Source organism: Pavona decussata, unplaced genomic scaffold (assembly GCF_977016875.1).
Source record: "Pavona decussata unplaced genomic scaffold, jaPavDecu1.1 SCAFFOLD_184, whole genome shotgun sequence".
NCBI lineage: Eukaryota > Metazoa > Cnidaria > Anthozoa > Scleractinia > Agariciidae > Pavona > Pavona decussata.
Window position 1 is genome coordinate 1,653,473 of NW_028145593.1, and position 21,835 is coordinate 1,675,307.

A 21,835-nucleotide genomic window follows, 5' to 3' on the forward strand; every position below is an offset into this window, starting at 1 on the left:
TGCTATTGAAATTTCGAGTTGACTTTAATATGAAAATACCTTTAATTAACTCAGTATGCAAACAGCACACAACGTGGCTGAAGTCTCTCTTCTCGTGATTTGATTTGTGATTTACGATTAAAATAATTTTGATTGCTGTTTTCCATCCAGTACTCCTGACCAGTTCTTTACAATTTTTAATCAAAACGGTTAGCCAAAGAGCAAAACTTGCTAGCCAAAACTGAATTTTTACCAGTCTGCGGCTAGTTCCAAGGCCACTGTTAGTCTCAAGCCCTGCTTAGGTATGCATGCACATTTTTGGTAAGAGCCCTGAGTGTCCCAATTTTCCTTTGCTTATAATCACTTATATGTACACAATTAAAATAATGATGATGATGATGATGATGATGACAATAATCATTTTGCGACTACAGCCATATTATTATATGTAATCTTTAACCAACACCCAGTAATCAGTTTGAGAAATTTCTCAGACATTCCTGACCAGCATACCTTCTGTAGTTAAGCTAGATCCAAACTTTGTAGTTACTTTTCTAACATTAAGTTCTTCAACACTAGCAGCAGCAGGCGGTGATGGGCTTGGGGGTGGCGCTGTCTTCTCTACAAAAATCACCAGACTTTTCTGACTATAAGTCCCCTACCATCACAAAATATAAGGTCCCCCACCACAAAAAAGTTTCTTGATTTGGGATTCATTCTATATACGTAAAAATACTCATAATGTATATGTTGTAGGTTAAAATGAATCCCAGGTTAAAATGATTTCAAACTAGGTTGATTTGTATTTTCCTTAGTTCCAGAAGGTCGAATTTTTCTCCAAAACAAAAAAAAAACGTTTTTAGGTAATTGTTGAAACAAGAAAGGGATGCAGGGTTTAATGAAAACGGTAATTCGAAATCTTGAAAAGAACGCGAGCTATCTGGAAAAAGGGAACTTAATTTTACCGCTGGTAGTACTCCGGTCTTTTTTTCGCTGTGCGAGCCTCTAGCGTTTCTCAGAAATCGTCAGTAAAATGTATGCATGAGCAACCTTCGCAGAGAAGAAAACTTCTCTAGTTCAATTGCTGCTCTTCAGTTGTGAAGAATGTTCGCTTTCATCACCGACACCAGTACTAATTTCTCCTTATCTTGTATTCTCTCTTTAGTTTTCAAATTTGCCGGTCAGTGACGTTCCGGTTGGGAAAACCAGCTTGGACCGTTCCACCGGTAAACACAAGATGCTAGTTGGACTGCAGTGATTCTTCTTGATGAAAAATCAGCTGAGTTGTCATTACTGAGGCAATATCTCCAACACCGTGGCTCTGTTAATCTATTGAGCTCAGGCTCGGTTTGCCACGTACTGCTTGTACTGACCCGAGGGACCCCGAATCCAGTGAAGAGTAGCTAAGCTATATCTGTCCAGCAGACGGTTCTTTAAATTCTGTACTTTAAAAAATGGCTTGCTTTACGTAACTACATAATCGAGCTGCTTTAAGTGTGCCATTTAGCTCTAACCTAGGGGTAGTCATCGCTTTAATTGGAGCTACAAGCCTCTTTGCCATCACTAAGGATGTCTGAATGGTACATGATGGTGTAATTGTTCTGATGTACATTACCCCAGCATACGCACTTTGTGAGTGTAGCATAGGGCCTGAGCCCGAGTTAGCTTGGGCATGCGTTGTAAGTTGTGACGCGAACATGCTTGTAGTCGAGCTTTTATGTTGTGTTTGAGACTGATGTACGGTAAACTGTTTTTGAGACTAGTTGTGTCTTTAGTAGTGTTACATTTGGTGGCAGCGGTGGGATCTGTAATGATGGAAGCAACTGGGAAAGCTTTGGAAACAAACGTGGCCCAGTTAGAAGCTAACCTTGCGAAGAAAGGCGAAACAGCGTCCAGTTCGCCCGGCACCGCGAGTTCACCGATCGTTTTGGTGGATCATTCTCTTCGCATTAAACCCGAAACTTTCTCGGCTGCTTCAGGGCAAAACTGGCTAGTATGGTTGCGAAAATTTAAAAACATCGCTTCGTTGAATAAATGGAAAGCCGAGCTTCGATGTCAAATTTTGCCAGCTTACCTGAAAGGCCTCGCCGAGCAGACATACCACAGTCTTACTGCCGAGCAAACATCCACATGGGAGGTTCTTGAACGCGCTCTGACAGATCGTTTTCATCAAAAAGAATCACGACAAGTGTACATATCCACTCTGCGAGCTAAGTTACGCCGACCTGACGAGGATTTACATCAATTGCGATGGGAAATTTCCCGCCTTGTCGAGCTGGCATATCCCGACGACCCGCCAGCTATACTTGATCGTACTGCAAGAGATTTCTTCACTGGCGCTTTAACTCCCCTTACGTTACGAGAGAAGGTGTTAGATTTGGGCCCGAATACCCTGGATGAGGCACTGGCGGCTGCTCAGCGATATGAATCGAATCAAAAAGTGTTAAGCAAAGGGAGTGCTCACGTCCTTTCTTCAACGTCCGAAGAGATGGATGGGAATTCTACTCCACATCAGACGACTCCAGAACCCCCCGTATGGGCTCAGCAGCCCTTTCAACAACAAGCAGAAATTTTAGAGAAGTTGAAAAACATTCCCCAAGGAAGGCAAGGTAGAAATGAAAGTGTAGAGTATCCTCAGGGCCTCAGAGCATGCTTTAAGTGTGGCAGTCTGAACCATTTCATCTGTAATTGTCCTCGCCAAGTTCGTCACGACCAGGGAAACAGGAGACGGGCGGGGCGCAGCCAGAAGTGACCCCGCCCGATAAATCTAAGGGTGCCTTTATGCCATGTCGTGCCAATGGTGTTCCGTCCCTTGCCTCACTGGACCCTGGTGCAGAAGCAACAATTATCAGTGATGACATTTACCATTGTATTAACACTAATGCAAATAAGCTCGAACTCCCACGAAAGCCTGTCCTTGGGGCTAATAACTTGCCGCTTGATGTTGTTGGTGAAATAGAGTTGACACTTGAGCTTGGTAGTATCAAAGCGCAACATAAGGTGCTAGTATGTCGTGGATTACCACAGCAAGTGTTGATTGGCATAGATTTCCTAATGACTCACAAGTGTATTATTAACTTTGACAATAACACTGTTTGCAGTAAAGGGGATCCCAATAGGATGGTGTTTGGTCCCCTTGATAAAGTTTACAGGATCACTGTTGCTGAAACCGTAACATTATCACCAAATATGGTTGTTGTTATACCTTGTGTGATTGAGGGGGTGAGTGGTCACAAGGAATTGGGGGGGGGGGGGGGGGTGGTTGAACCAGGAAGCAAGTTCTCAGAAAGGTATTCTGTTAGAGCTTTGCGGACTGCAGTAACTGTAAAAGATGGTCAAATACCAGCTCGCGTGTTTAATTGCCTCAACAAGCCTCTCAAAATTTATCGCTGCAGCAGTGTTGGAGACCTCCAATTACTAGTGGAAGTCGATGAACTGCCTGACAAAGGTGTGAGTGAGGGTTACAAAGTTGTAAGGGGTGCTAAAGAAAATGTCAAGGGAGAGTCAGGGGCTAGGCAGTGTAGTGCAGTTTTTGTGGAAAACTCTGAGGCTGATGATGTTCCTCTCGAGGTAATGTTTCCCATAAGTAGTGATTCAGTTCCAGAGGAAGAAAAACGTAAGCACTATAAGGTCCTATCCACCTATGCTGACTGCATTTCAAGGGGGCCATGGGATTTAGGCAGAGCCATAGGTGCGAAACATACCATTGACACTGGTTCAGCACAGCCAATACAGGTACCTCCTAGAAGAGTCCCTTTCCATAAAAGGCAGGAAATGCGCCGTCAAGTGGATGAAATGCTTGAAGCACAGATCATAGAGCTTTCAAAATCCCCCTGGTCCTCTCCTGTGGCTTTGGTTGCCAAGCCTGACGGCACTCAACGCTTCTGTGTGGACTATCGATCTTTGAACAAGGTAACCAAGCGAGATTTGTATCCGCTTCCACGGTGTGATGACATATTGGAGAGTTTAGCTGGTGCACAGTGGTTTTTTCATCTTGATCTGCTCCGTGGATACTGGCAGATTGATGTTGCGAAAGAAGATCGGGAGAAAACAACCTTTGCAACCCAGGACGGCCTTTACCAATTCCGCAAGTAACGTTTTGGTCTTACTAAAGCACCAGCGTGTTTCATGAGGGCCATGCACCTTGTCTTAAAAGGCTTGTGCTGGTCAGACTGTCTAGTGTATCTAGATGACATCATTATCTTTGGCCGAACCCTGCAAGAGCATCGAGAGAGACTGTCACTAGTTTTGTCGCGTTTGTCTGAAGCAGGCTTGAAGATTAACCCCCAGAAATGCAAGCTTTTGTCAGAGCGAATGGTTGTGCTAGGTCATGTGGTGACCCGGGATGGCATTTCTACTGATCCAGAGAAAGTGAGGGTCATTAAGGAGTGGCCAGTGCCAGAGGACGAAAGCCAGCTGAAGGCATTCTTGGGAACAGCCAGTTACTACCGTCAATTTGTGCCAAACTACGCTGAAATTACTGCCCCTTTACACAGTGCTTCTCAGAAGGGTGAACGTTTTAGATGGACAACGCAGTGCGAGGAAGCCTTTGCGAGCATTAAGCCCCCCATGCTTGCTTTTCCTCAGTTGGACGAGCCATTTATTTTAGACAATGATGCCAGCGACAGGGGTTTGGGGGCAGTGTTATCTCAGGTTCAGGTTGGAAAAGAGTGTGTTATAGCTTATGCGGCACGGGCACTTTCCAAGGCCGAAAGAAACTACAGCACGACCCGGAAAGAACTCTTTGCCCTTGTCTGGGAAACAGATCACTTTGAGACATATCTCTACGGCAGACGATTTCTTGCTAGGACTGACCATAGTGCTCTACAGTGGCTAAAGAATTTCAAGAACCCTAGGGGTCAGGTTGCTCGCTGGCTAGAAAGGCTGAGTGATTTCGACTTTAAGGCGGAACATCGCTCTGGACAACTGCATGGAAATGCAGATGGACTCTCTTGCCTGACATGGGTAAGTACCACTTTCACTGAACAGGATGAGGATGCCGTGTTGATCCACTCTGTCAACGTAGAGCCGCTTTCAAGGGAAAGTATAAAAGCAACCCTGAAACAGGATCCTGTTCTGTAGCAGGTGGTGGATTGGCTTCAAACTGGTGTGAGACCTACAAGGTGTGATGTGGAAGGAGGTGGGCGCAAACTTCTGTCATACTCGTCACAGTGGGGAAGACTGTTGCTCAGGGATGGTCTGGTGTTGAGACGCTGGGAAAACGAAAAGACAGGTCAAGAGGTCTACCAGCAGATTTGTTTGCCAGACAGCTTTGTGCCTCAAGTGTTGCATGTCTTTCATAACAGTCCTTCAGCCGGGCACCTCGGTGTGTCGAAGACTTTAGAGAAGGTGTGAAGGAGATTTTATTGGCATGGCATGCGTGAGGATGTCGAAAATCACATCAGAAAGTATGGTCCATGTGCTGAAGTTAATGACCCAAACAAGTTGCCTAGAGCTCCTCTTATCAACATCAAGTTGGGTCACCCCTTGCAAAGAGTGGCTATAGACATTGTTGGGCCTACGCCAAAGTCAAGCCTTGGTCACGAGTGGTTGCGGGTGGTTTCCGATCACTTTACTAAATTTGCCCAAGCTTTTCCCGTGAGGAACACTTCAGCTGTAACACTTGCAAAGAAAGTGATGGACGAGTACATATGTCGGTTTGGCTGCCTTGAGGGCCAGGGAGCCAATGTGGATGGAGCTGTCTTCAAGGGACTGTGTGATTTAATTGATGCAGCAAAAAACTCGAACGACTCTATATCATCCTCAGGGGGATGGGCAAGTGGAGAGGCTAAACAAATCAGTGGTAAAAATTTTGTGCAAATTGATTTCTGACCATCGCCGGGACTGGGTGGACTTTGTACCAAAAGCGGTTCTTGCGTACAATACCAGCGTGCATGAGTCAACTGGATTTACCCTTACCGTCTAATGTTTGGCTGGGAAGCTATTTTGCCTCTTGACGCAGTCCTGAAGCTTGAGACACTCACCGCCCCAGAGAGGGGGGCAGAGCTATCCTGATTATGTTGTTCAGCAGAAGAAGCAACTGGAGGAAACAGAGCACATAGTGAGAGAGAACCTCAAGCGGGCACAGAAAACTCAGAAAGCTTATTACGACACCAAGTGCCATGGTCAGCGGTTTCATGTAGGAGACCGAGTCTGGTATCGAAACCGAGCCAGGTCAAGGAGGAAGAAATTCCTTAAACCTAAACCTTGGTGTGGTCCTTGGAAAATTGTGAAAGCCCTGTCTGATGTTACCTATCACATTGAAGAGGAGAGGAGGAAAGTGGGGGAGCGACGCAACAGAAAGGTGGTCCATTTCAATTACCTGAAACCATGTTTTACTCCGCCGCCAGTCCATGAGAAACCTCCTCCAGCAACCACTTCCGGAGAAGCGGCTTGATCAAAGTCGAGAGATGTGCTACAGCCAACTCAGGCAGGGGCTGATGATACTGGCGCGGTCGAGTTAGAATGGCTGGAAAATCCTGTTGTTCTTTCCACAGAGGGCCATCAAACGCCTCAGGTTCAGAGCGGAGGTCCCGAGACGCAAACGAAGGGAGCCATCGTGGCTCCAGGAGTATGTTAGGACAGTTCTTGTTTACCCTACGTGGCCTCTTACTCTTGTTTGAACAATTGCGTATTAACTTTTTATTAACTTAATCTCTAACCTCTGAACTTATATGGGAGAAGTAGTGTAGCGTAGGGCCTGAGCCCGAGTTAGCTCGGGCATGCGTTGTAAGTTGTGACGCGAACATGCTTGTAGTCGAGCTTTCATGTTGTGTTTGAGAATGATGTACGATAAACTGTTTTTGAGACTAGTTGTGTCTTTAGTAGTGTTACATGAGGCGTCACTGAACACTTTTATCTAGAGCTCTATACCGTTTGTTCTGATTATGAAGTGAAATGGCAGCAAGGAACTTCCAGCCTGGGAATATCCGATGATATTCCCCAAGTGATATTCCCCAATTTCAAAAACTTCAAGGCGCGTCTTGTTTACAATTAAAATTAATGTCAAGATGGGGGAACGGTTTGCTTTTGTGACAGAAGGAGAGATAAACCTGCTGGTCGATAAAGCAGTATCAGAAAACAACATACGCTCTAAACGTTTTTGATGGTAAACTGTTCTTAAACGAAATGTTCAAATACTCAAGCTCGTTGCTACATGTTGCGAAAAATATTTGAAGGATAATAACCACAATAGCCTCCATTTGTGAGAAGCTCACAGTTTTCCTCGAGCTTCGCCCGAGGAAAACTGTTCGCTTCTCGGAATAGATAATGTCCGCGGACAAATATCTGAGCATATTTTCGCGCCAAATGGCGGCTATTGTTTATTTATTGCAACACGATGCTCTCTGCTTAAGTGGAAGTACTGAGCCCGTTTATAGGCATTCATTTAAAGAAATGCCATTTTCATTTTTACCTGTTGTGTCGAATCACGCTACCTGATGCTTAGTTGTTTCTCGTTCCGGTCTTATCACGACATGATGGAGCACAAAATAGATGGGACTATCATCCTTTGGTGTGATTTCCTCAAATGGGCATTGTTCTGATGTACCTAAAGCTTTGTAGTTTTGTAGAGTTTCTTGGTATTCTTTTTGAAGTGCAGAATTTCTTTTTAATTTTCTCTCAGCTTCCTTTAATCTCGCCATGGCTTGGACATAATTGCTTCTCAGAAGAAGTTTCTTGTTATCCATGGCAGCATGACCCTGTAATGTCCACTTTTCTCTTGCTCGATATTTCTTTATAAGTGTTCCATTATTTCTTGATCTCGCAGCGACGCTTTCATCCGTTCTTTACGTTCCCATGCTTTCAGCGTCAAACAACCTTATCATTTTTTCATTCAGTTCCTCGTTTGAGATTTGCGCTCTCACGGTTCTTGTTTATTGGCGTCGCTAAACCTCGTTAAGTGGACCACACAAAATCCAACCAAGCTTTGACCGCACCAGGAGTACTTTTAGGACCAAGGACCTTTGGCTCAGACGTTGGAAATTCTAATTCGAAATCATCCCCGATTAGAACATCGACAGTTTGTACTCCTCTTAAGTAGTTATCTGCAAATTCGATCTTGTCGAGATGGGGCCATGTACTTGGAGCAACTCTGACTGTATTCACCGGCTAGGGTTTTGAAATTACCTCAATTCTTTCCTTCTTTGTAAGCCAAAGAAAATTTCACCTTATGGCTTCTCACAGGCTTTCCAACACTTTGTCCAAAAGTTGTAGTTCCGTTGAAGTGAAGTTCATCCACAAGTCCCTTTCTAATCGAGTCTTCTCAGAGCCATCATCAAACATGACTCTCATCGTCTTTTCCAGGCCTGAAACACTCTTGTTTTTTGCTAATGTTGTTTTGCCAGCACCTCTGTGTGAGAGACCGAGCTTGGTGCTTCACTGCATGGCACTGGTACCTCCAAGGGCGTCGCTGGATAGAAAGGCGTCGCTGAAGGATTGAATCTTGATGGAACGTCTCTCTCTGGTACTCTTCCGGATTCACAGTTTGAATTGGTTGGCGATCGACTTCTGAATGCTAACATATCGAAGTGATAATGCATAACTCCCATGTCGTCATTCACAATTGTAGCTCGTTTGTAACAAAACAAAAGCCAAGCTTTCAAAGTGAAATGCAGAGACCTAACCCGCCAAAAATGCTCCGATTACTACGCCTTAATCGTCGTTGAAAAAGCATGAAAGATTGCAATCGGTACAATATTTTGTGTTCTTTATGGAGAGGTGGTTTCTAGCCTGTGCCTCTATCCATATGCTCAGTGATTTTATAAATTTAGTAGAACAACTGAGTTCTGTGCCCCGTCGTTTGGAACCAAAACGAAAGCCTACTACGAGATCTTTAGAGCCCTTGGCTAGAGTTATTATCGTTCTTGTCCATTCCTGGTGATATCTGACTGCTCACGGAAATTGTTAGCAGCTTTTACAATTAAGTCACGACAGACGAAATTTTTAGCGGACAAAATCACCACCCGAAAACGTTAGGGGATGAAATTATACGCTCTGTCAGGCATAAATACGCCCCCTGCTAACGGTCAGGGCTATAGTACCCATAAATCAGGAAAATTACATTATCATTAGTGCCCATAACTAGCGGAGTAGCGCTATTACCGTTCATGTAAATTTCTGATGCTATCTGAATTGCTCAACGAAATTTTTAGGGCTGCTTTTAGAATACTTACGGTGGACGAAAATTTTAGCGGACAAAAACACCATCCGAAAATTACGGGAGTTATAAAACGCGAACACATTATTTCCGAAAATTCTAGGGCAACTCGATGGTTTTCCGAAAACCTCGAAAAGTCTAGGAGATCGCTAAGCGAAAATTTTCGAAACTTTTAGGAGTCCTTCCATCCGAACAGATATTTTACCGAAATATTCCGTTGGGTGCCCCTGACATATGTGTGAATGCTTCCGATGTTACATCATCGCGCCTGTGTAAGAAACGATGTTATGTTCTACCACATCCACCCACTGAACATTTTGGCTTAAGACATGCACTCGTGTGCTTGATGCTCCGTAGAATCGAGGCAGTTGAAATGAAGCCTGGCATTAAACACTTTTCCCAGCTTCTCTTGTAAGCTCAACTGCTTGGCCTTTCCACACTGGGAAGTTCATACCGCAAAAGACATAAATTCCTTTACTTTCGTTAATTTTTCGATCCGCTAATGAAGCTCGAAGCGCAGCAGACGAGTACTTTGAAGGATCGGAACGTAGAGGTCTACGTCCTTTGTTCTCGGCAGCATGATCGGCTGGTTTCCTGGAAGCGGCTCAACGTCTTTCACGGCTGCCCATTCATCCAAGAACTAGTACTCGAGATATTTTGGAAGCGAAAATTTATTTTCACCTTTAGTCTTAGACTTGAATTTTTCAATTAACTTTTTAGGCACTTTTCTCATAAGCAAAGGGATTACAACAGGTGCGAGGATTTCGTTTTGAACACCAAGTGGAAAAACGGATCGCAAATTAGACTCCAAGGTGTCTAAGAAACTTCGCACTTCGTTTTTTTTTTTTTCATTGAATCGAACTTTGGCAGATCAATTATCACGTCCATGTGAGCTTGTTTTATGAGGCGATTTTTGCCGAATTTTTTCTTTGGAAATTCCACTACCCAAGCGTAGATATCTTCTGTTAACATGTATGGTTGCATTCAGCAGCTTGATCCGTGAGACATGGTTTCAAATAAGCAGGCTTCTGAACATCTTGCAGTGCCTCATTTTCGTCCACCGCTGCTTTAAATTGATCCCCTAAACTAACCCACTCAATCGGTGCTTGGCCCGAAAATTTCGCCACTGGAATTTTTGGCAGCTTTTTGTTTGCGGAATTTGCTCCTGATCCCGAAGCGCCGTCATCAAAAGTTTGCTTCGAGTCGCCGCTTTCCTGTTCTTCATAAAACACGATACATCTGCTCTGTACGTCGATTATGCTTGCCTTGCTTCCACGCCGTATCGATATATTCATCATCTAGATACTCCTCTATCTCGTTTTGAAAGGACTTCATCCGTTCTCCATCCAAGCCTTCTAAATTTCTTAACCAAAGTTCTAACGACTGTGTTTTCTTACACTGAATCGTTTCATCGATTTCATTAATAACTCGCTCTACGTGTCACCGACTTCCTTTTCTTCCGTATTTTTTTTTCCAAAGTTGCCGCCGAATCTTCAATCATATCGGTTCTGGCGTCTGACATCGTTTAATCTTTATAATTCAACCATTCGACGAACATGGAACAGGATGTTCTCAGGTTGTTCTCTAAACATTCATACAATTAGAGATCTACTTCAACTTCATATTTATGGTTGATTTTTCTTAATTTCTACATATTTTTAATTGCCACCTTCAAGTAGCCAACTTACTTATCGAGGAGGTAGAAAAGGAAGAAATACACCGGCATCACAAAGGTCATGAGTTCGAATCTCATTCAAGCCTGAATATTTTTCAGGCTTTCTTTTCGTAACTGCTTAAGTTGCGTACCAACTGCGAGGATCTTTCTTCTATTTGATCTTTCATCCGCAGTTCAAAATGTATGTTTCATATATTTACATTCATTTATTCATCCTTCACGGGTATATTACGAACTCACAATTGATGGCTTCACACTACAAGCTAAGTTAGTTTCAAGTAAGCACTTGCCGGATTCAAGTGGACTTGAAAATCTCAAGTCGCACTTTAGAAAACTTGGCTTCACACCTAGTGACAAAGTATACACTTGAAGCACAAGCTGTGAATTATCGTTCGTGGTAAAATCAGAAATGCGATTGCTCGCCGGAAAATCATGGAGCCTTTGCAACGGAAAAACGTTTTATGTTGTTTACTCTTTATTTTGTCTTTAATTTTAACTCAGAGAGTTATTTGTATCGGCTTTTCCTTCTTTTTTATGTTTACTTACAAAAAAGACTGTTCCATGGAGTCCTCAAACTGCGAGGCGTATCTCCACTGAGCCATCCATTTTGATTGTTTTTTTTTGGATTAATTTTAGTTCATGGCAAAATGTTTATCGTTTCCATGGTCACTAAGCAAAGTTCAAGTTGGTAGGTTTTACCCCTTCACACTCAAGTAGGTGTGAAGCCCTCGGCCTAACGGCCTCGGGCTTTCATCACTTTCCTCGTGTTTGGAAACCTCGGTAAAACACTCGCACTCGTTTTTGAAATATTACGTGAAGGATAAGTCAATGAATGTGAATACATGAAACATACATTTTAAACTGCGGATGAAAGATCAAATAGAAGAAAGATCCTCGCAGTTGGTACGCAACTCAAATAGTTGCGAAGAGAAAGCCTCAGGCTTGAAAGGGATTCGAACTCATGACCTTTGCGATGCCGGTGCAGTGCTCTACCAACTGAGCTTATCAAGCCAACTGGGAGCTGGTCATTTTTATGGGGTTCACACTAGAGCTTGTAAGTATAATCTAAGTGCACTTGAAAACTACTTGAGTGTGAAGGGGTAAAACCTACCAACTTGAACTTTACTTAGTAACCATGGAAACGTTCGTAGTTCAAAGAAGCCGAAGTACGCCGCCAAGTATGGCCAACACCACACTTGAGAACGTACTTGACCAATAGGAAAAGGGAAACCAACTGAAAGCCACGTGCTGCGGTGCCAGGACAGATAAACATTTTGCCGTGAACTAAAATTAATCCCAAAAGAATCAAAATGGATGGCTGGAGTTACGCCTCGCAGTTTGAGGATTCCATGGAACAGTCTTTTATGTAGGTAAACATAAGAAAGAAGGAAAAGCCGATACAAATAGTTAAACTTACGATCTTATTTGAATTTCATCTTTACAGACAGCCTGAACCATCGATTTTTTAGTTTAGAAGATGTCGCCTGTTCTTTTGTTTTGTCGCCAAGTACTCGTTAACATTGAAGTACCTATGCATTTCCTGTAATGTTAAAACTCTCTGAGTTAAAATTAAAGACGAAATAAAGAGTAAACAACATAAAACGTTTTTCCGTTGCAAAGGCTCCATGATTTTCCGGCGAGCAATCACATTTCTGATTTTACCGCGAACGATCATTGACAGCTTGTGCTTTGAAGTGTATACTTTGTCCCCAGGTGTGAAGTCAAGTTTTCTGAAGTGCGACTTGAGATTTTCAAGTGCACTTGAATCAAGTGCTTACTTGAAACTAACTTAGCTTGTGGTGTGAAGCCAACAATTGTTTTCGACTGTTTGGAAACCTCGGTAAAACACGAAGCACGAGTTTTTGAAATGGCTTCTCAATCGGCGCCTTATTGCAAACAAAAGAAAACAAACGAACAAAAGAAAGCAAAAATCACATAAGCATGTGATTTTTGCTTTCTTTTGTTTAATCAGCGCGCAGTTTGTGATGATAATGTCCGTGTTTTTCACAACTGAAGCTTGTTTATTTCAAGTACCCACAATTTGCATTCAGTGGCGTCCAGCTGGTTCCGAAGCATGGACTGATTAGCTGAGGATGAATTTTGCCGGTTTCGACCGCCCAAAAGTGTGCAAGAAGAAGATTCTTTGCTTGCATAGTCCAAGCCTAAAAGTACACGGTACAAAGACAAGTGGGCAGTTGAGGTTTTCAGAACTTGGCAAGCAGCGCGCGAGCCAAAATTCTGTATACTTGACCCGGGAAGCGTGTTCAAAGAATATGATCTGCACTGTATGCAAAGTCTCGAACAGAAGTTGGAGGACTTGGATAGTCTTTTCCTAAACTATTGGCTCACAAAATTCGTCCAAGAAGTTGCTAATAAGAACGGTGGTCGGTATCCGCCTCGCGAATTGCTTGTGCCACTAAGTTATTTAATTCAGGCGTTGAAGAAAAACTCATTCGTGGAAGGACCGGTCAAATGCGTTGCTAACCAACGAGAAACCTAGTTTAGAGTAAAGGGCTAAAGTGTCGAATCTACTTGGACCTTGTACATCCAGCAGTGTAACAGAAGCTAGTGGTAGCGGTAGTACAGTTTCTGAAACTTTATAAATTGTAAACAGTGCGCGCGGAATGTTTAATTCAGGAACGTTTTTTAATTTCACTGTAAACGTATTATGTAAACAGCAAACAATAGAAGTAATAAAGTTTTGTTGAAGTTGTGTATCGCTGTTTCTAATTGATTTCCAAACACTCGTGTTTGGATATCAAAACACACTGTTTTTCACCGCGGTATCAAGGTGCATCCATGTGACCTAAATGCGGGCACGCAATTGGTTTATCCCTTGATGAATCATTAATGAGTTTGAGAAGGTATATTACGCACTCATAATATGACCAGCTTTCAGTTGGCGTTATAGCTCAGTTGGTAGAGCACTGCACCGGCATCGCAGAAGTCATGGGTTCGAGCCTGAATATTTTTCAGGCTTTCTTACGTTGCGTGTATACCTGCGATCGTCTTTCATCTATTAAATTTGTCATCTGCAGTTCACATATATGTCATTTCATTTACTTCACTTTCAAACAAAAAGACTGCATTTTCCAAGTTATAGTAGATCACGGTATATCTTTGAGAGGGCTGCACAACCAGTAACATTTACGGCAATTGTGACCCTTCCGCCGCTCATAATTTGTTGTGTCCGCTAAAATTATCTCTTAACTGCCCTCAAAAACAATTTTGCTAAACAGTGCTGAAAAGAGTTTGTGGAATTTTAAACAATTAATCGCTTTTTAAAAGTCAAACATACCTTCTGTAGTGGAGCCAACTGTCCATTTACTGTCGTCATCTTTAACATCACTAGCTGCGGCTACAGCCTGGACTGAAGGCGGTGGTGTAATCTCTACAAAAAATTCATTATTTCGAAAGTTAAATATCATTTGAAATTATTACATGACATCTATTTAACAATTATTCCACGAGCGCGCGTTAGATATAACATGATAGATAGCCAACGAGGCGCGTAGCGCCGAGCTGGCTATAATCATCTTATATCCAACAAGAGTGAGTGGAATAATTGTTTTGTTGAAAAGAATCGAAAAATGTTGCTAGATCTTACAGATTTTTCTTTGCAAGAACAACCAGAAGACAATTTAATGGTCGCTATTTCTTGGTCAGCCATATACCATGGCCGCTAAGCCAATCAAAGCCCTGGAATTGCATTAAACAATGATCCAGTTTTTAATAAGAATGACTGTCAAATACTTGTGAAATGTTCGTGGCTTGTCTGACGCGGCGTTTCGTCTCGGCCAACAGACTCTTCAGAGACGAAACGCCGCGTCAGACTAGCCACGAACATTTCACAAGTATTTGACAATTTTTCAATTTCTTTGTTGTATATATCTATGAATTGGTTTACAAAAATAACAAAACCTGAATGTGAGAAGTAATGCACTTCAACTATGACTGCCTACGGAAGATTGGCCCACTTAATCTTGATCTATTGGGGCTTGGCCCACTGGTATAACTTGGCCCACTGAATTTGACCTTTCACTACTAGTGCCAACTCTAAAGTTCAAAATTTCAAGTCCTTTTCATATAAACTAACTGTGGTGCTGCATCGTTCTTGGTAATGGATTTGATTATCAGCGTCGAAATAAAGGTTTCTGCAGGCTATTTTTGGGTCGTTCCGGCAAACAGGCTGGAAATCTTTCTCATACAGACACATCGATATTTGTGCAAAGGAAAGGGTGAGGCGAGATCTCGATGACCGAGCTCATTCGATTTTCAAAATCTTGTTCTCAAATCAGCTTTAACGGTTCAGGATGTTCTCAAACCATTCATACTATTAGAGATCTTAATTCTTCAAGGTTAGGGTTTACCGGTTGTACCTGGTGGAATCTTGAGAACGGGCGGATTTATTAGCGGTAATTGAGCGCCAAGAGTTGACTTATATAAACATGACCACCGATCAATATAAGGGTATATGTACCAGAAATATGAACAGCTAGGCTTCCTGCAAACATCATTCACGAAATACCGTTATGCTGCACCGAATTAATGCTGATAAAAGAGTTAGTACACTTTAGAACCGCACCGTTACGGCTAACCTAATCCTACTGTGGTGGAATGGAATTAACCCAGTACATCAAGTTCCTTTCCTACAACCAAAGCTCGTCAAGAAAACTGAAAGAAACAGTTATGAAGCAAAAACTCCATCGGAACAAAACTTGTTTTTTCTTTTTTTGGTAGAACGTTCTAACGAAACCAATGGTCAATTTTCCTATTTAAGTTTCCGAGGTACTCTACTCAGATCGTGTTGTGGTAGATACAAAGAATCTCTTAGTGAAAAAACAGTTTAGTACAGGTTCTGTAGCATGATCAAAACAAGCTATTCAGATTATCCACTTGCTGGCACAGACAGGAAGATTCGGAAAAAGACATACGGATGCACAATACGCTGTCAGCAGTGAACTCCATTTTACGAGTACAATTTATTTACCAAAATTACATCATACACTCACCACTTCCGTCTTCCGATCCAATGTCTGATGGTACCGCACTCATTCCTCGTCCACTGTCACTTGTTTCAGAGATTAGACTGTGAGTCTTCACCGGAAGGTTTTCTAAATAATCTACAACATAAGCCCTTTTGAATGGGTCTAAATAACCCACGCGACCGACATCTTCATCTGAAAAGAAGTATAACAGTAAAATTTAAAGGTCACTATCACCAAAATTTTAGTTTCTTTGGGGAATAAGGGTCCCGCCAAACGATTGTAACATCATCCAACATTGTTGGACAATATAAAATGTTGCACAGTGTTGGATGAGGTGACCAAAACGAAAGCAAAATGTTTTATGCAACTCTTGGACTCAAGGGTCTGGGACCAAAATCTACCTAGACTTAGAAAACAAACCTGCACCATATTGGTTTGCCTAAAAATAGCCCGAGACCGATCGATCGACCTCCGGGTCGGACCATTTTCTCACTTTTCCTGGCATTACAGTTTAACTTATTCCTTTGCCCTTTCTCTTTCTATTTGAGGAGAGATCGCTTCTGTTTAAGAGTTCGTCGTTCACTGAGAGGTTCAAAACTTTGTTCGTTCGACATCAGTGCTGTAGCTTGACCACTCACACAGCAACGCGCCAAGAAAATATAAACAATAAGCCATCGCCATGGATACAGATACCTGCAAAGTCAGCTTAGTGGGCATGCTCCCGTTCAACAATGTTGAACACGACCGTGTCTAAAAGTACACACGAGTGACCACGGGTGAGAATGCATCAAAATATTATATTACCAAAAAGTCACTATTTGACCGCAAATGGACCGTTTCCGGAGACTTAAAAAGATTGAGAGAAATCTAAGGTAGAAAATGTCCTTGAATATAGACCGTTATATTTCACATTCATATGGTTGTTGATATAAGAAATTCACATTTTTGTGAGACCACCAGAATCGTTTAAGACTACGAACATGTTCATTCGCTAATAATAGTTATCAAGGAAAAATATGTCATATCACAGGAGCGTTGGCTCCTGCATTAAATTTAAGGATCATTAAAGATTGTTGAAATTGTCACTCTTCTCTTATTTCCTTGCTTTTTTCTAGTCTAATGGGAAAGCTCTTTTTATTACATATTTTTCTCTCAATTATTCTTTTTCTGAAAATTTTTTTGCTTAGCATTTTTCTTTGATGGCCTTGAAAAGTGGGTGGGGGAGTGTGGGGGAGGCGTGAAAGTGGGAATCTCAAGGTGGGGAGAGGTGGCAACATATCGGATTCAACATGTTGGATGATGTTGCAACAACACGTTGCATCTGCGTTGATCAGATAGCTGAAGTTTCAGCTCATCATGCGGTGCATTTTTCCTTGGAAAAACGACAAAAGGAAGTAGACGACAGAAATCAGACTTTTCTCATTTTTCGTCAATTTCTTTCGCTTGTTCGTAGCCGTTTGACTTTCGTGTATCTTGCTATTTATTTTTAGCAACTGTATCAACAAGATTAAATTATGGATTTGAATTTTCAGAGAACGTTGTTGCTGTTGGCCCCAATGTTTCCCACATCAATTATGACAGCTGTGATTGACTGAATGATTTTGCTTTCCGCTCAGAGCAGTTTAGATGGTCGTGTAGTAGTGAAATCGCTGGTATTAAATTCGCATTAATTTCAGTCAAAGAAAAGCATTGCTTTCTAATCCTGTGATGAGGTATTTACCTACTTTCCTTTTCTTTTCCTACCTTCATCTGTTTTCGTCTCCGGTTTTGGACTTCTTTCCTCAAAAAACAGCTCAGGTAGCTGCTCTATTTCTTTCTCTAGAATTTCTATTCTTTCTTGCTGAAGTTTAAATTTATCCTCCAACTGTTTCCATTTTACCAGAGTCACTTCATCTTCCTTTGATGTGGCAGTTAGTGCTGAGTCGGAGTTTCTACGACTTGTTTTACGAGGTTGCCTTCCTAAGTTTAACGAAGAAAACAAGGAATTAAGAAAGAAAGACACCACCTTAATTACGTAAGAAATTAATGGCTCTTCACCCTTTCTATAGTTTCTAAACCGTGCTCTTTTTCTTGTCTCTGGGGCCGAGAGGGGGAGCAGATTCCCCCCATAACTTCGCAAGTATAAAAGCTATGGCAATGAAGCTTGGAGAATAGATAGTACGTCCAAAGATGTTTCCTTTGAGGTCCACAATAAAGGAACATTAATATCAGCTAAAACATAATAGTTATAGCAATAAAAGTATTTTTTCTTCATTTTAAAAAGAGATTTGATATCCCGTTTTCCAATAAAATTACCTGTCCTAACTTGGTCGCCAAAGTCAACAAATACTAACTGACCACAACAAAATTTTTCCACATAAAAAAAAATTCTGAAAAATCCCGTTTCATGGCGTATACTCAAATTAAAAAAAAAAAGGAATTCAAGTTCACAGTGGTCGCTAAGTTGTCCTTAGCAGTTCTTGCACTTCTCTTAAGTTCTTTTCTACTAAACAACAATCATGCAGTATTTAACACTTCAGGCTCTGCATGTTTTACATATTATAAAATGTACCTTCTGCTTTACGTATAAACTCCCAACAAGCTTTCTCGTATTCTTCTTCCTCAATGGTGACAGTCACCTCGACTTTCTCTTCACCCTCGACAAGTTGTCGCATTTCCTCAGTCAAAAAGAAGTCTTGTAATCGTAGCTTCAGCGTCCCATCCTGGTACATATTCCACAAGGTGGTGAGCGCTGTTAAATTATCTGCCCGAATTGTAAAGCACACACATCCCTGACTTATTTGAACTAGTTGTGTGCCAGCAGGAAGCACGCAACTTGTAAAGCAGGCAAGTAACTGATCGTATGTGGACCAGTGTCTCAAGACCTGTTTGACGGTCAAAAGTGTAACTCCGGCTGCACTCACTTTGAGAATCGTCTTCATATCCACAACTAAAAAAAATGAAAACAAACCAACAGTATAGCAAAGATAGCATTTTCAACATACTCCTGTGAAAATACGCTATGGAAATTTGTAATGATCGGCACAGTTTAATACAAAATTGCGCACATTTTGTAAAGACTTAAAACATACATATACAGTCAAAACCAGCAGCAGCTTTTACTCAGGAACAGTCTCCCTGAGGACGCTACAACTAGCTCCATAGTAAGCCTCTTTCCATAACATATCATTCAATAAATTGTTTTCCACATCGGACTTCCACACGGTAAATATGAAAACCAGTTAACATAGTATGCAGAATGTAAATTCTCTATTCTCTATTCTCTTTTACGTACTGATTAGTTTTATGTTGTATCGTATTAACAAAAATTAGGCCGAATCATTAGGGACATTGGCCTCATTGAGGCCATTCTAGGACAGGCTTCACTTGTTCCCCAATTCCCACATTACAATATCAATGAACTGCAAAGAAGAGTTACGACATGTGATGTCTACAAGTAGTGAATTGTGAATTGGGGTCGGGGGAGTAAGTTATTACCGACTTACTGCAAATATGTTGATATTACTGAGGTAAGCGAAGTGGATAACAACTAAAAAAAAATGCCACAAGTCCCAAATCCTCTTAGCCTGAGTGTAGTGGGTAGTACAGAGGAAGAGGGGGATCTGAACTTTCCACTTCCCATAGCATTTACACCCAATCCCATCACTTACTATGTGGCTGTTGTCCCTATGCTGTTTCTTTTGTACAAAATTGCATAATTATAATTAACACTTTTCCTTTTTAAAAATCACTTACTTCTCCCCCTATTTTGTCATCTAAGTAAATTGCACAGAATGTGTCAGACAGTCAGAGTATTGGCTATTATCGAGGGCCATTTCTGGGAGCTAAGTTGTTTGGCTACTCCTTCTATATTCATTTATAAACTCGCTGAAAACTAATCCACGCATAAATGACATCTCTAGTATCAAGTCCAGCCCCTCTTTTTACCCAGTTCTTCACATCCTTGACTTCTGAATTTCCAACTTCCTGCCCCCCAACAGTCACAGTTAAACATTTTAAACATACCTCCTATAATTCTTCCAACAGCAGATCTTGCAGAAGCAACAAGAGCAGCAGTTTGAGCTATGAAATAAGAGAGAGAGCACAAGATTCAAAAGTGAACTGCCTAATACCCCTACCTCTAAACCTGTGTATGAAACTAGATATCATCACTTAGACACGATTGCATAATTTCTTAAAGCATTCAATTCATTCAGTCTGTCACCTGTTTGATAACTGAGTGCAGGGGGGGGGGGGGAGGTGAGGGGGAGGGAGGGGAGGATGGTGCAATTTTACATCGACTGGCTTTGTTAGTGGGTATGTTTCCTTTATTCTATTCCCCCTTTGAGTCAAAATAAATTACCCCCATAAGAAAAATAGCTCAAATCACCAACGTCACTCTCCTCTTACAAACAATCCATTTTTAAAACTCACTGTTAAAATGCATGTTGTGGAGCCGTTAACAGTACGGTATTCGGCCGTTAGGTCATTTGGGATAACGGCCGGGTCTCGATCGTTAAATAGTGGATAATTAAATTTCACCGAACTAGAAAACGGCCGATTTAAACTGTTCCTATAAGACTTATACCGAACAAGATAATGCCGTAATTCGTGAATATAATAATTTCCCAGTTTTTCGCCAGGTAAGTTCTTAAGTATCTGATTGCTATGCAATTACACATAACTGAGATAAAAATTTGAATGAAAACTCGAAACTGTATTCAAAGGACCAAGAATACACGGCTGCTTCTAAATAAATTCAGTATTGTTTGTTTTGACCTGTCACGTCTTGACGAGCATGGTTCGAGCTATCGAGGGTATAAAATTATATAGAAAATGACCTGAAGGGAAACGAAAATTGCTTCGATTCGAGTTACCGAGGGTAAAATTACAATAAAAGCATGAAGGACACTGGAGAGGAAATCGATTTTGGTTCGAGTAAGCGCGAAGTTAAGGTCGAGTTCGCGAGAGTTCGAGTTTATCGGGAGTCGACTAATTGTATTTGACTTATTTGAGCTTGACTCAAAACTGGCTCCTACTATGAGTGAATGAATTCCTCAGAGCCGAGGCTATTAAAACACTAAGGAATTTGAAACATTTGTACTGTTACAGTTACAACCTATTGGGTTATAGAATAAGCGATCGTATGCCCTTAAAAATCAATACAAGTACACTGCTTAAATGGAATTCTTTCGTTTTAAAAACACTGAACAAACGGTTACCTCTTCTACTTTCAAATTCCTCCTCCTCGTCCCGCCGACGCTCGAATTCTTCCAGCTTCTTAAGCAAATCATCGTTATTCGTTGCCCTCAAAATTTCTTTTAAGATATCGAGTCGACCAATTCCTAAATTGTTCTGGTTTTCCAGTTCTGTGAACAATGTCCGAACATTACGCACATTTCCTTCGCTTTCCACTGATATTTTCCCTCTGCATATCAAAATAAGCCGTTCCAGTTCATTGCTTTCGTCGAGTACTTGGCTGGCCTGTTGAAGCAATTCGTTGAATTCCCTTCTTTTGATCTCAAACTTTTTAACATGTTTAAGCAGAGGCCATTTTTCGACTGCTCTTAAAAGCTCTTTCAAGTGTTCCAGTCGATCAATTCCCAAATTGTTGTGGTCTTCCAGTGCTTTGAATAACGAACGGACATCTTGGATAGTTTCTTCGTTACCAGGTGCTATCGTCCCCCTGCACAAGAAAACTAAATCACGCACATCCACCTCGCTGAGTCCCCGGCTTATCTTTAAGAGTAAACCATTGTATTCTATAGTCGACATCTGGTGAATACCAAAATTCTGTTCCCGTAAGATTCATGAACATCTGAGTTGAAAATCGAGAACTGGCGGAAGCACATTTATGTCACGCTATTATTGTCTGGTTCGATTGGTTGTCTGGACCCACTATGTGGGAGTGGGGCTGGGGAACAAGAGGTTGTTTGCGTTGGGGAGGGTAAGTGTTCAGCTTCGATACAGACAAAGATCCGGGTTCTCCCGAAAAAGATTTCCGAGTACAAGTTCGGATGCTGAAGCTACGGATTTTTGCTTTTTTCTGGACACGAT

At 41.7% G+C, this 21,835-nt stretch overlaps 4 protein-coding genes across 4 annotated transcripts in view; 2 read left to right on the forward strand and 2 right to left on the reverse strand.

The window, feature by feature from the left end:
- LOC146462866 (protein argonaute-2-like) overlaps positions 1-1,678 on the reverse strand; it is a 26,047-nt gene extending 24,369 nt beyond the window's left edge. Inside the window, exons 1-2 of the mRNA XM_085085191.1 lie at positions 1,595-1,678; positions 493-637 (exon numbers count right to left, since the gene is read on the reverse strand). Of these exons, the coding sequence (XP_084941317.1) occupies positions 493-637; positions 1,595-1,678 (229 nt within the window). The remainder of the gene's footprint in view (positions 1-492; positions 638-1,594) is intronic.
- LOC146462868 (uncharacterized) lies at positions 558-21,629 on the reverse strand. The gene is made up of 8 exons (XM_085085032.1): positions 21,001-21,629; positions 19,805-19,861; positions 18,351-18,728; positions 17,543-17,758; positions 15,824-15,991; positions 15,191-15,315; positions 14,110-14,202; positions 558-600 (listed from the first exon to the last, which is right to left on the reverse strand). The coding sequence occupies exons 1-6, from the start codon at positions 21,551-21,553 to the stop codon at positions 15,221-15,223; spliced, it is 1,467 nt and encodes a 488-aa protein (XP_084941158.1). The 5' UTR covers positions 21,554-21,629; the 3' UTR covers positions 558-600; positions 14,110-14,202; positions 15,191-15,220.
- LOC146462869 (uncharacterized) lies at positions 2,761-4,074 on the forward strand. The gene has a single exon (XM_085085192.1). It carries the CDS (start codon positions 2,761-2,763, stop codon positions 4,072-4,074), a length of 1,314 nt encoding a protein of 437 aa, XP_084941318.1.
- LOC146462870 (uncharacterized) lies at positions 5,356-6,376 on the forward strand. Its single transcript, XM_085085193.1, has 2 exons — positions 5,356-5,754; positions 5,972-6,376. Exons 1-2 carry the CDS (start codon positions 5,356-5,358, stop codon positions 6,374-6,376), a joined length of 804 nt encoding a protein of 267 aa, XP_084941319.1.
- Positions 21,630-21,835: the final 206 nt, after the last annotated feature.